Source organism: Rhinichthys klamathensis, unplaced genomic scaffold (genome assembly GCF_029890125.1).
Source record: "Rhinichthys klamathensis goyatoka isolate OS25496 unplaced genomic scaffold, OSU_Roscu_1.1 h1tg000046l_1, whole genome shotgun sequence".
NCBI classification, from domain to species: Eukaryota; Metazoa; Chordata; class Actinopteri; order Cypriniformes; family Leuciscidae; genus Rhinichthys; species Rhinichthys klamathensis.
The window spans coordinates 681,603-694,640 of record NW_026606593.1 but is presented as its reverse complement, the minus strand read 5'-3'; the positions used below and the strand labels follow the sequence as shown (position 1 = coordinate 694,640).

Here is a 13,038-nt window from a genome sequence, read left to right as displayed (position 1 = left end):
AAATCGTGAACAATTTGTCACAAACGGAGCATGGTGGTAAAAGAAAATAACAAAACACACAGAAAGAAAACCCTGCCTACACATCTCTTCTGGAGGAATAACACTTGCCTGCCTCCCGTCCGAAAACAAAAGACAATGTTCTCCGTGAGTCTTCCGGGTCCTCTGACTGCTACCCTAACTAATCATAAACTAAATAACATGAAAACCCATCACCGATTACCACCAGCTCTAAATAAAGTTATAAAGTCATGAACAAATTATTTGTATTTCAGGTGCAATTAACTACTAACATGTTACACCTTTAACTAGGCTGTAATGGTAATAATGTAACTTAAACGACTTAAAAATTATATTTTTGTTAGTACTTTTTCAAAATTAATTACACGTAATTTGTACACAAAACAAGCATTATCTTGCTTTTGTAGTTTTTCACAAGACACTGTCTGCCAGCAAAGGTTCTATACAAAATGTGTGAACGACCCACCCCCATTGATCTTTGTTTGACCTTTCAAAGGTGTCAAACTTAGAACAATAACATTCCAACACCTTGAGACACCTCGCCTGACAGCTGAGGTTCTATTCAAGATGTGTTAACGGCCCCCCATTGAGCCTTGCTTGACCTTCTATAGATGTCAGACTTATAACAATATCAAAGTCTGTACAGTTTTTTATCTTTTTGTATGGGAAACATCACACATTTTTTATTTATAAAGAAAGAACACTTTAAAGGAACTTTAATAAACTTTGCCTTTGTCTGTGTGTTTCACAGGTTCTCTTGTGATATGCATGTGGCAAAGTTGATGAGGGAGCGCTCTCTCAGCAACAGCGTCTCTATGCTATATCACAAGCTGTGTGAACTGCATAGTGAGGAATGGATGGAGAGGTCCCTGCGATACCTCTCTGTGTGTGACCGGTTCCGGGGTACCACCACACAAGCCCATCTCACCTCCACCACCCATGCCGCCTGTACCGACCGCCAAGTGGCTCCTCTCTGTCCACGCAGAGGATATCCGGTCCCGGTATGGTGAGCTCAAAGCCAGGGTCACCTCTGTCTTTGGGTCCATCCTGAAGATGGACTCCACAAAAAAGGTAACACATTAATCAAATATTAGATATACCCAAATGTGTGTGTACAGGTGTATATAAATATATTTTTTTTGTTTATCTGTACTGAATTTTCTGTTTTTCAACAATAGGTGGCCAAAAAACTGGCGGGAGCCGCAGCTGGGACCGCAGCCTGGGTCACCAATGTGGGCAATGAGCACGGACAGGTCCTCATGTCTGTGCTCACCTCACATGAGGGTCAGGGACTGCTGCCCATGACAAATGGCCTGGTAAAAAGGTACGAGGTGGCTGGAGTCGCTCCCCCTACTCTCCTGTATGTGGACAGAGACTGCTGCTCTTCTGTGGGCACATCAAGAGGAGGTGCCATGTTCAGCGGCTGGAGTGACATGGTGGTCCGTCTTGATGTGTGGCACTTCATGTGGCGCTTCGCCGCAGGTCTGCACACTGACAGCCACCCACTCTACGGTCTGTTCATGGCGAAGCTCTCCGCCTGCATTTTTGTCTGGGACGAGGGAGATGTGGCTCTACTGAAGGAGGCAAAAATGAGGGAGCTGGAGCAACAGCAGGCCATCAGAGGCCTCACTGATGACCAGCTAACCAGCAGGCTCACCTCCAGACAGTTGGCGCTGCACTGTCGCCGCTGCACACGTGGCGTGGAGGAGACGGAGCAACTGATTGGTGCGTTGCTGGAGGCCTTCATGGACGCCAGGGAAACCATGGGCATCCCCTTGGTGGACCAGGAGAGGATGGACGTCATCTGGGACACCCAAAGACGCCACCTTCCCTGCATCCAGGACCCCCCCGGTGTGCAGCTGTACACCCAGACAGGAAGTACGACAAAGGTAGGGATAATACTTCCTGTCTACCGCTGCGCTCGGGGTTCCACTTCCCTGGAGTCCTTTCATAACCACCTCAACCGCTTCATACCCGGTAAGATTACACACAATCACCTCGAATGTTTTTTTTTTTGTGATGTGATGGTCTGTTTCATCTCTTTTGTAATTATAAATTAGTGTTAATGTTTGTTTGTTTTTTAATCAGGAACAAGCGCTAACCTGGAAAATTTCCAGGCTTATCTGCTTGAGGGTTTGGAGCGGTGGAACAAGGACCGCGCTGCGGCTGCTTCTGCTACCGTCACGGACGAGGCCCCGTCGTCCCTGCGCTGCTACAGTGCCTCGCTCCAGCACAGCCTCAGTGAGCTCAGTCAGCGTCTTCTTGGCTGTAGTCTTGTACAAGACTATTCAAAGCCAGGACAGTACACGGGTATGTGTCTATAATGCCATGCTTTGTTGTTTTCTTTGTAATGCACAGGTGTCTGTTTTAAAACCTTGTTTTCTATTTCATTTTATTTCGTCAGGTGAGCTCATCGGGGTGGAGTACCTGTGCTCGCAGCAGTCCTGGGAGTTCAAGGAGAACTTTGGGCGGGACCCAGATGCTCCGGACAGAATCCCAGACGACTTGGGGGAGGCAGAGGATGAGGGATTTGGGGATGAGGCAGTGGAGCAGGACCACACCATCTCCCCTCTTTCCTTAGTGTCCACCCAGGAAGCTGTACGCTCGTCTCGGGATTCGGCATCGCCCTCTCAGTCCTCCCAGGACCTGCCACCTGAGTCCCAGGCAGATGTATGTATGCATGCAGGCAGGCCATGTCATCATGTGGTGGACTTTTTTTTATCCATCCACTAATTTCTTCTTTTTTCTTGTTTAGGTGTGCAGAGGACCAGACGGGACACCGGGTTTTGATAGAGTGGTGGACCTGGCCAGGTACCTCGTCGAGCTGAGAGAAAAGCCTTGTGTCTCAGATAGGGAAGCCAATGGCATTGTTCGGCTGTGGGACAGACTGCCGGACAGTGACAAAAAAGGTGTTTCCTATCTGCCGAGACACAAGGACAGACTCTTACAAGGCAGGTTCAAGGCCACCCACTCCAAAACCTCAACCTGCCATGGAAAGGAGAGCCTGAAGCGGTAAGTTAAATAGTTGCATACAGAGCTTTAATAATATAAATGACTATATGCTTTATAATTCCCTATTTTATTTTACAGGTGTGTGCTGGGGCAGGGGTCGGGTCCTGCCCAGTGGCCCAATATTAGTCGAATTGTAGAGGCAGTATGTCTGGAGCTCTGCTCCATTCATCCAGCGGGGAAGGTGAAGTGGGGTGTTTCACTGAACCGCTGGGCTGCCGTTCTGCACGACTACCAGGCCATACGGAGGCTGGTGGGGAACTGCCCAGCTCTGAGGGGACGGGCAAATATTCAGCTGTTCGAGGTCAATCAGCGGACGCTTTCTGTCTGGTAAGTCAAAAGCCAGCTATGAAAGGGATTTTACTGTTCTTATATTCTGTTCATCCGTATTAATTGTGCCATTTTTAACAGGTACAACAACTACAGGAAGAAGCTGGAAGCAGACGTGCTGGCTCTGAGTGTGCCCTTGCCTCAGATCCGCATGGTGTCTCACATGCTTCTTCCTGTAGCCAAGCAGAAGGTGTCAGTGCCCTCGGCAGCTCAATCAGCACTTCCACTTTTCCCCTTTGTTGTAAACCCTGACCTGTCAGGTCAGGCCGTACGGCGAGGGCAGCACCATCCTCCCCCCGCATCAGCAACCGCACTCTCCGCTCCACCGTCAGCATCCCTTTCTGCTCCACCGTCAGCATCCCTTTCTGCTCCACCGTCAGCATCCCTTTCTGCTCCACCGTCAGCATCCCTTTCTGTTCCACCGTCAGCATCCCTCTCTACACCTTTGAGTAGAACAACTTTGTGGAGGAAGAGGAAGGCTGAGGAGTTTTTAGCCCAGAAACAAGGGCTGCCCCCTCCACAGCAATATGTTCGAAAACAGTACACATGCAGTCGATGTGGGCAGCTCAGAAAAAAAGAGTTTGGGCACACCAGGGTGGGCAGCTTCTTCTTCTGTGCCACAGCAGAGGGAAAGACTGTGGAAGAGTGGCTGCAGGAGAAGAAAATTAAGAAAATCCTTAATTGTAAATAACTGATTATTTGTAAATATCTTTTGTTTTAAATAACTTTATTTGTAAATATCCTTTGTTGTAAATAATACAAATATCCTTCATTGTAAATAACAATTTATTTGTAAATATCCTTCGTTGTAAATTACAATTTATTTGTAAATATCCTTCGTTGTAAATAACAATTTATTTGTAAATATCCTTCATCGTAAATAACAATTTATTTGTAAATATCCTTCATTGTAAATAACACAAATATCCTTCGTTGTAAATAACAGTAAAAAAAACCGCGTCGATTTATCACTAGGTGGCGCTATAACATTAAAAAAACATAAAAGGGGGTGTGGCCACCTGACCGTTAGTCCGATTGACTTGAAATTTGGTATGCAGTGACTTGGACCAAGGTGCCATGTATGTGTAAAAGGATATTGGCGTATCTCAAAAAACATGGCCGCCATCGGCCAATGAAGTTTAAGCACCTATGAGACGAGGTTAACGGAGGCCAATCGGAACGAAACTCGATGGGCATGTTCGACTCATGGCCCAAGAGGTCTGTAAGAGTTTTGAAAGAAATCGGCCACTAGTTGGCGCTAACGAGTTTTACGGCTCTGTAATCACGTGGTGTTGCACACATCCCCACAATATGCATATCATTTGATAGATCTCCTCATGCTGAACAACTTTGCCTCTAGAACCATTGCTGACAATCAAACCGTTCATTAAATATTAACGAGTATGTTAAAAACCTACTTTTGCGAACTTGTCCCTGGTTTTTCGCCCGATCGGAACCAGACCAGTCTAGGACAACTCTCTGGACTCTCTAGATCAATAATTATCGAAAAAAAGTTTAACTTTTTTATTTTTCGCATGGTATTAAATGGTTAATTAGAAAAGGGGCGTGTCAAAACACACTCAAAAGCCTATAAATCATGAATAAAAACTCAGAACTTCACAAAAATTGGTGAGCATATGTGACATAACATCATGAACAAGCATGCAAAGTTTTATGGAGATCGCACCATAGGTGGCGCTATAACTGTTGAAAAGCTTTAAAACCATGTATTTCCTATGGTAAATTGCCTGTATTGGCTGTAAATGGTGTTTTCCATCTATTATCATATAATCTTTATATTATAATGTTCAAAATCAGTGCAGTACAATTCTCTGGACTCTCTAGATCAATAATTATCGAAAAAAAGTTGAACTTTGCCATTTGGTTCATTATAACAGGATCATTAACAAAAAAGGGCGTGTCAAAACACACTCAAAAGCCTATAAATCATAAATAAAAACTCAGAACTTCACAAAAATTGGTGAGCATTTGACATAACATCATGAACATGCATGCAAAGTTTTATGGAGATCGGACAATAGGTGGCACTATAACTGTTGAAAAGCTTTAAAACCATGTATTTCCTATGGTAAATTGCCTGTATTGGCTGTAAATGGTGTGTTCCATCTATGATCATATAATATTTATATCAAAATGTTCAAAATCAGTGCAGTACAATTCTCTGGACTCTCTAGATAAATAATTATCAGAAAAGTTATAACTTCTTCATTTGGATGGCTATAATAGGGTCACTTCAATATGTAGCCTTGACCAAGAAAGCCTATATCTCTTCAATGAATGCTCAGATCTTCTTAAAAACAAGTCAGAACATGTGACTCTAAATAAGATAAGAAATAATGCATCTATAACAGTTAAAAAGGTGAAAATTATAACATAATGGCATATTAAGCCAATAATTGGTATTCTACTGCCCCCTGCTGTCATTTTGTCATGCTACTAACTAATAATATTCTATAATTCTTATTTAGACTTTATAAAATCACTATTTTAACATTTACACTCACATTTTGTCAAAATGCATCTATTGAAGTATTACTATTGACCATTGTGTCACGGACAAATGTTAATCCTGAATGAGACAGTTCAAATCACTTTATCTACAACAGAATGTGTGTGTGTAGTCCCATGTTTCTGAATAAATCCTGAATAATCTGATTAATAGCTTGCAAAGACATATTTTAATGGTCTATAAGCATTTCATATATTTTCATAATGACTTGTGTGTGTGTGTGTGCTAGATTCATGGTAAATCATACCAGAGCGTGGTAAATCATGGTAAACGATGGTAAATTATGCTACAACAGGGTAAATCATGTAAAGCATACTAGAACATTGTGAATCATGCTAGATTCATGGTAAATCATACTAGAACATGGTTAATCATGGTAAAACTATGGTAAATCATGCTAGTATCATGGTAAATCATGGTAAACGGTTTTCCATCTATTATGTCAGTGGTTACATGCTTGCTAAATGTCTTTAATGCTTATGTGCTAAAAGGGCTTAACTGCTTGAACACCGCTAAATGCTGCTTGAACACCATTAAATGCTGCTTTAATTATATTTGTATTTGGCATTTTGTTTGCATTTATCTATTTTTTTTATCCTTTATCTATTTAATAAATCTTTTATTACCTTTTTTAACTTTTTTGTACTCTTTCTACTGTTAATTTGTTTTGTTTTAATATCTGCATTTTGATTAAATTTATATATTTTATTTTTTATAGTTCTAGTGTGTTTGTCATTGTAGAGATGGTTTTTGCAAATTTAAAAAGGACGGCCTCGCAGCAGCTTCTCCTGCGGGCCTCCGCTGCTGCGAGTGCCAAAAAGCCGGAGGAGGTGGAGAAGGAGGCCCAAGCCCAAGTCGTCTCCAAGGGCGGGGACCCTGCCACAGCATCCAGTTTGGTAAGTACTAGAGATGCACCGATTACAATTTTCTAGGCCGATCCCGATTCCGATTTTTCCTTGAGTTTGACCTGCCGATACCGATTTTAGCCGATTCCGATTTCATTTTTTCAAACCACTTTACAGCACACACAAATATTTATTTTCTATCTTCTCTTTAATAGAACATTTTGCATAGAAATTTTTTTGGAACAGATAATCGCTATAAAATAGAACCATATAAATTACTCCTGGTGTGGGAAATTCACACACATCTAAAGAGCAGTGTTATGGAAGAACCATTTCCTTTTCACATCCAATATCCAACTAAAACAATTTGATATTTAGCAAACTAAACTTCTGTATGAACACAGGTAATGACAATAAAATTATATATAAATAACAAATAAAAATGAAATAAATATTGCCTTGCAGTATAAAGATATTTCTCTCTTTCTTTCTCTCTCTCACACACACACACACACACACCTATTACAATCTTGTACATCAATGGCAAGTTATATTTCTCAAACAGTTCTTCTCTCATCTGACACATGTCCAGCCAAGCTAAACAGGACAAGTGGGGCATGTGCAGGGAAACGATAGGGAAATAATAAAAACAAGTTTATATGGGTAAATTTTCTATAAATATTTTTCTCTCTTCATTTTCTTTCTGACATAGCCTAGCCTACTTCAGTTCTTGTTAAAACACACCAGACATGCAAATTCTGTGCATTTTGGGCACTTTTTGGATGAAATCATATTTATTTTACAATAAATTAAACATATTAACTTGTACAAAAATGGCATTATATGACCCCTTAAACCCTAGCCCTTGAGTTATCCTAACCATTACGTTAACCCTTAGCCCTAATTAGGTGAATAATAACCATGGCACTTAAAAACAAATGACACTTAACAGCCATGTCTTCGGTGGTGGCCGACAGACACTTATCCTTTCTTGCCCGTTTTTTTTTTTTTTTTAAGCTTTGATTTTACCACTTGATTTCATAGCTTTCTTCTTTGCTGGACCTGATAATTGTTTTGGTATAATCATATCAATATCAAAAAGTAGAATAAAAACGAAGCATTAAAAAGTTTATTTTAAAAGTTTATTTAAAGGTGCTCTATGTAACTTTTCTACTAAAATGAATCCTTTTTTTATTGCCTGTGTGTGAAGGGGTTGTAATCACACATTAAAATGATCCACTTGTCGAGTTTTGCTATTACCTCTGAAGGCCAGTATTCCTATTTCTATGTGAAGTCTCCGGGTCGGATTTACCGCGAAATCCAACGGATGTGACATGCATGCGCGCTCCCGAGCCTCTCTCCTTATATACAGTCTATTGTAGACGGTCAGGGAGTTACGTCCGGTTAAAGGCGCACGTTTTTCGGCTTATATCTCAGTCAATCTTTGATCAATATTCCCAAGACTCTAATCGTTCGTAGTGCTGGACGGGGCCTTTCGAACGAGCCCACCCCCGAGGTCCAACTCGCCCGGCTCCCCGAGTTATAGCCGTTCGAAATCGGGGGTCCCAGCGAACGGCGATCCGGTAGGGGGCATCCCCGAGGCCCGCCACTCTAGCGTTGGGGCAAGGGTTCCCCTGGGACCTCCTCCCCCGAATTTGAGCTCTCTGGGTCTTTGCGTTCCAGAGATACGAGCGATTTTCTTCTGAGATCGTGACGTCACCGGCGTCCGGAATTTTGCAGCGCGCCCGATGGTTTTCTGCTAATATCTCCGCGAAAACACCACCAAAAACTATGGAACTTATATGGTTCTTTTCAGCTCGACTAGATGGTCCCAACGAGCTCAGTGCTCGCCGAATCCGTCTAGTATTCTCCGAGATATTTGCGTAATAGACGCAGGGCTCCAGACTAACTTTTTTTACTAGGAGCGCTGTTGCCCCTGACTGAATTTTAGGAGCACAAGCAGAAAATTTAGGGGCACACCTTAAATCAGCTTGCAATGCAATTATTCAAATTTCCCCCAAAATAACTGTAATACTGACAAATTCTTTAATAATAAAGAGACTTAACGTACAGATATTACGATATGCAGTTTTATTTTAAGTTCACAGGGCTCCAGACTCAAATTTGAGGGCAGCATAACCTCAAATGAGAACTCACACTGAGTTCTACAAAAAGAAAAATTCTGGTAGCACTGGGGCTGACAATAAATCACTAAGCTTAATTTAGGGTGTAGATGAAATTAACTTTTGTTATTATTATCATTCATAATGTCTTAATATTAATTAAAAAACAAAAGGAGTGAAAAAATGTATATTAAGGAGTGAACATAGCCAATAAACATCCTACTGTTTACAATGGTATTTTTTTTTTAAATAAGTGTTTAAATAAGAGTTATCCAACATCTTAAAATTTTTAGTTTTAGGACAATCTTTGAAGGATGAACAAAAAATGTGTTGGTCATCACAAAAAAGAAATTAAAAAAAGCATTTAAATATGATATTATAGTTTTGAAGTGCTAGAAAAGATGTGTAGGCTGCGTTTGACTATTTCTGTCACATTATCATATTTATGGTTAGTTACTTACTACATTAGCCTAAATCCATGGTGAATATTGCTGATTTGTGGACTGAAAGCCTTCTATAAGTTTTTCTCCTGGTTTCCACGTCAGCACTGTTTGATCTGATATCTATGGTTTATAACAGAACTCTGCGCGGAATCGGAATGTTTCTCACTGGATCTCGTAGCGATGATGTTATTAATTCTGAGGCGAATTCAATGGATTTCTTCACTGGATCTCCTAACAGTGTCGCGTGAGCGAGATCGGCCCGCGACTGGCAAGTTCGGGTCTTTATTTTACTGTCAATGGTTCGGGGCGCTGCTCCATTGATATACATAAGAAAGGCTATGCGCTGCTCTGTCTATTATTGGTCCGGAATAATTAACGGTCCGTGAAGCATAAATGAGTAGCGTATTTTCGTTCCACTTTCATTTTGTTTGCATTCGCTGCTTGGTAACGTCGATAGATCGCTCATTGCTCAGACGCAGCTTGTGATATTTGTCTCCGTCTCCTTCCCACAGACACGCGCGCTCTCTATTCTTGTCACACTCACTCATTCCGGATTCATTGACCCGACCCTTCCACGCTTAATCATGCGTTTAACGTGAGGCAAATTTACTGGTCGCACATGTGCGACTGGATGTAAAATTCAGTCGCACACTCTCAAATTTTAGTCGCAAAATGCAACCATTTGGTCGCAGTCTGGAGCCCTGAATAGACGGTATTGTCTATGAGTTCGAGCACGAGCGCTCTTGTAAAATTTGGTTGCAATCTGAAACTTCACCACTAGAGGCCGCTAAAAGTTACGTAGAGCACCTTTAAGTCTAATTTTCTACCATATAGCCTACTGTAAAATTTAATAGAATTAGCTGCCAGATACATTTTTTGTTGTTGTAATTAAATAAATAAAAATTGCTGCTAGAAGATAACTTGCTTTGCACTTTTTTTCGGGTTTCACCTCACTAAACTAAATTATTTTTTTAGGCAATGTTTCTACACATTATAATATAAATAACCTGAAAATACTACGTAGTTTACAACATACATGAATTGTTTGTTCATGTTACTTCACAGTGCATTAACTAATGTTAACAAATACAACTTTTGATTTCAATAATGTAGGCTATATGGTGAAATTGACATTAAGAAAGATTAATTAATGATGTAGACGTGCAGTTTTATAATAGTTCATGTTAACTAATGTAGTTAACTAGATTTTAATAAATGGAACCATATTGTGTTACCGATTCAGAAGTCCCGTGGGGACAGATCAGTTGTTTTAACCATTCATTAAAGTGACGCGTCATTAGCGGACGTGTACGCATTGTGTGGTTATCTCATCAGTTAGGACATCGCACAAAATTTGTGTCAACAAATAGTTTTTTTTTAGGATAGATTTTTCCGTTTATTGAAAGTGTGGTTATGTCAGCTGAATGTGGGGAACGCTTTTCAGAGAAGATAAGGCAACGTTTTTTTATCACAATTCACACACAGCGGGAAATAAATTTCCAATTGCGCCACGAGAAACTTCCGTCGTGTCAATTGATTTTGAGTAATATGAGCGAGGGAGAGAGAGCAAGAGTGAATTGAGTGGGCGCGCGCAGCCGGGGCTCTCTCTCTGTTCCTTCTTTCAGTTAACATGCACCCTGTCACAAACGCAGCAGTCAGTCGTCTACATTAGGCTACTCACCGATCAAATATGGCTTTGGCGGCCGACTGATGACTGAAATAGAAGCGAAATCGCGAACAGGTTGGGCAGCAAGCCAGGCCAGCCGGGTACCCAGTTTGTTTCAGCGCGCGCGAACGAACAAACACCACGTCACATGATATCGCTCAGGTCCTACTCGCAACATATAAATAAATCCACGCGAATTTTAGAACAAAGTCCTGCACTTAACACAAATTGAAACTCATTGGCCTAGTTGGATGGGGGTTCGAAAATTTACTACCTCGTCAGATGACGTTTACTACTTTTTACTGGCCTTAATTTGGCATAATTTAATTTACTACCTTTCACTACCTTTTACAACCCCGCGGAAACCCTGGGGTGTCAATGATGGCCTTCTGGACAGCAGTCAGGTCGGCAGTCTTACCCATGATTGCGGTTTTGAGTAATGAAACAGGCTGGGAGTTTTTAAAAGCCTCAAGAATCTTTTGCAGGTGTTTAGAGTTAATTAGTTGATTCAGATGATTAGTTTAGAGACCCTTTTCATGATATGCAAATTTTTTGAGATAGGAATTTTGGGTTTCCATGAGCTGTATGCCAAAATCATCAGTATTAAAACAATAAAAGACCTGAAATATTTCAGTTGGTGTGCAATGAATCTAAAATATATGAAAGTTTAATTTTTATCATTACATTATGGAAAATAATGAACTTTATCACAATATGCTAATTTTTTTTAGAAGGACCTGTATATAGATCAATGAATGGAACGGCCCCACCACCACCCCTGGGGGATTTTATCAAAAAGAGAAACAGCGAGACTAGGACTAGGTCAATTACTCGGGGGGGATTGTGAAGTACAATTTAGAAAGTCAACTTTTGCACAAAACGTCCTAAAGGCTGCACAAATTGCAACAGTATGCCAACGGAAATTAGAGGTAGCCCCACTTTTGTTTCGTTTAAGAAACCGCTTAAAAAATGTTTGAACATTAGGTAAGAACTACGCATAGGCACTTTCAGATAGGTAGAATAATTTTTTCATGACTCACCGGTAAGTGAGGATGGCTGGGAACATCCTGCGTTGAGCCGGATCCAGCTGGTCCAGGATGTCATAGGACCACGCGGCCAGCTTCCTGTGGAAGCGCTGAAATACTCCAGGTATTCTGTTGCCAGAAAATACCAGCCGTGTAAATTCAGCACCCGCCTCACTGACATAAGTGTCATTATTTAGCTCAAGTCAGCTGAATTACAAGATGAAATCCAAAAACAAACAAATGAAGATAAGTGAGATTCATGCCTGGAGGCGCTGATGCCATCCTCTCAGCATCTCTTCTCCTTATGTAGACCTGCAGAGCATCCATTTTTGGTACCCGGTCTGGCTTCCTGTTTCCTAACACACTTGGTGAAGCTGAAAAGGAGGGACACACACACAATTAAATCAAGCCCCAACACACCAAATTCTTAACTGATTGCATCCTCTGTTAGACATGTAAACCATACCCTTTTCTGTCCCGATCCACTGCCACATAAAGGTCCTTGAAGGACATGCTGGCAAATTTGCCGAAGCCTACTCGCATCAGGTCTTCCTGGGCTGGTGTGCCAGTGCCCTCTCGAACCCGCCGCTCGCTGATGCAAGGCATCCTTGTTCCCCAGGATGGCAGACTGGGTGGTGTCTCCTCCCTCAAGCTCCCGTTGATGGACGGCCAGCACCATGGATGCATATCCAATATCATTGGATAGCAACCATTTTAAGGATTTACCCCGGTACTGGCCGAACTGCAGGGCGCTCTCGCTCAGCACGAGCTGGTGACTTGATGCGTCACCTCCTTGTGCTGACACACGAGCGATGGCCTCCTCCTTCACCCTTATAGCAGGCCATGAGCGGCCCGGAGTAGGATTTCTCGAGGGCCGCTGCCTCAGAAGAGGGCTTAAGGGTGAGCTCACCAGTGGGCTCTCTTTGAAACTGAGGATTGAAATCCATTTTCTACAAGACACACACAAATGACAATCAAATCAAAACTGTCAAATATTCTTTATATTGTAATCATTATGAATGATCAAAACCTGTAATAATTGCTTTAGA

General features: G+C 41.7%; 1 protein-coding gene across 1 annotated transcript; it reads left to right on the top strand.

Moving 5' to 3' along the window:
- The first annotated feature begins 769 nt into the window (after positions 1-769).
- LOC130082422 (uncharacterized) lies at positions 770-4,066 on the top strand. The gene is made up of 7 exons (XM_056247275.1): positions 770-1,089; positions 1,197-1,995; positions 2,107-2,328; positions 2,423-2,688; positions 2,774-3,030; positions 3,109-3,357; positions 3,439-4,066. The coding sequence occupies exons 1-7, from the start codon at positions 958-960 to the stop codon at positions 4,046-4,048; spliced, it is 2,535 nt and encodes an 844-aa protein (XP_056103250.1). The 5' UTR covers positions 770-957; the 3' UTR covers positions 4,049-4,066.
- The last annotated feature ends 8,972 nt before the right edge of the window (positions 4,067-13,038 follow it).

What these genes read in the sequence shown, in the direction of transcription:
- LOC130082422 (XM_056247275.1), top strand. Translation starts at nt 958, where the DNA reads ATGCCGCCTGTACCGACCGCCAAGTGGCTCCTCTCTGTCCACGCAGAG. An exon ending in CCTCAACCGCTTCATACCCG is followed by an intron (nt 1,996 to 2,106) that starts GTAAGATTACAC and finishes TTTTTTAATCAG; the next exon opens with GAACAAGCGCTAACCTGGAA. An exon ending in CAGCGGACGCTTTCTGTCTG is followed by an intron (nt 3,358 to 3,438) that starts GTAAGTCAAAAG and finishes CATTTTTAACAG; the next exon opens with GTACAACAACTACAGGAAGA.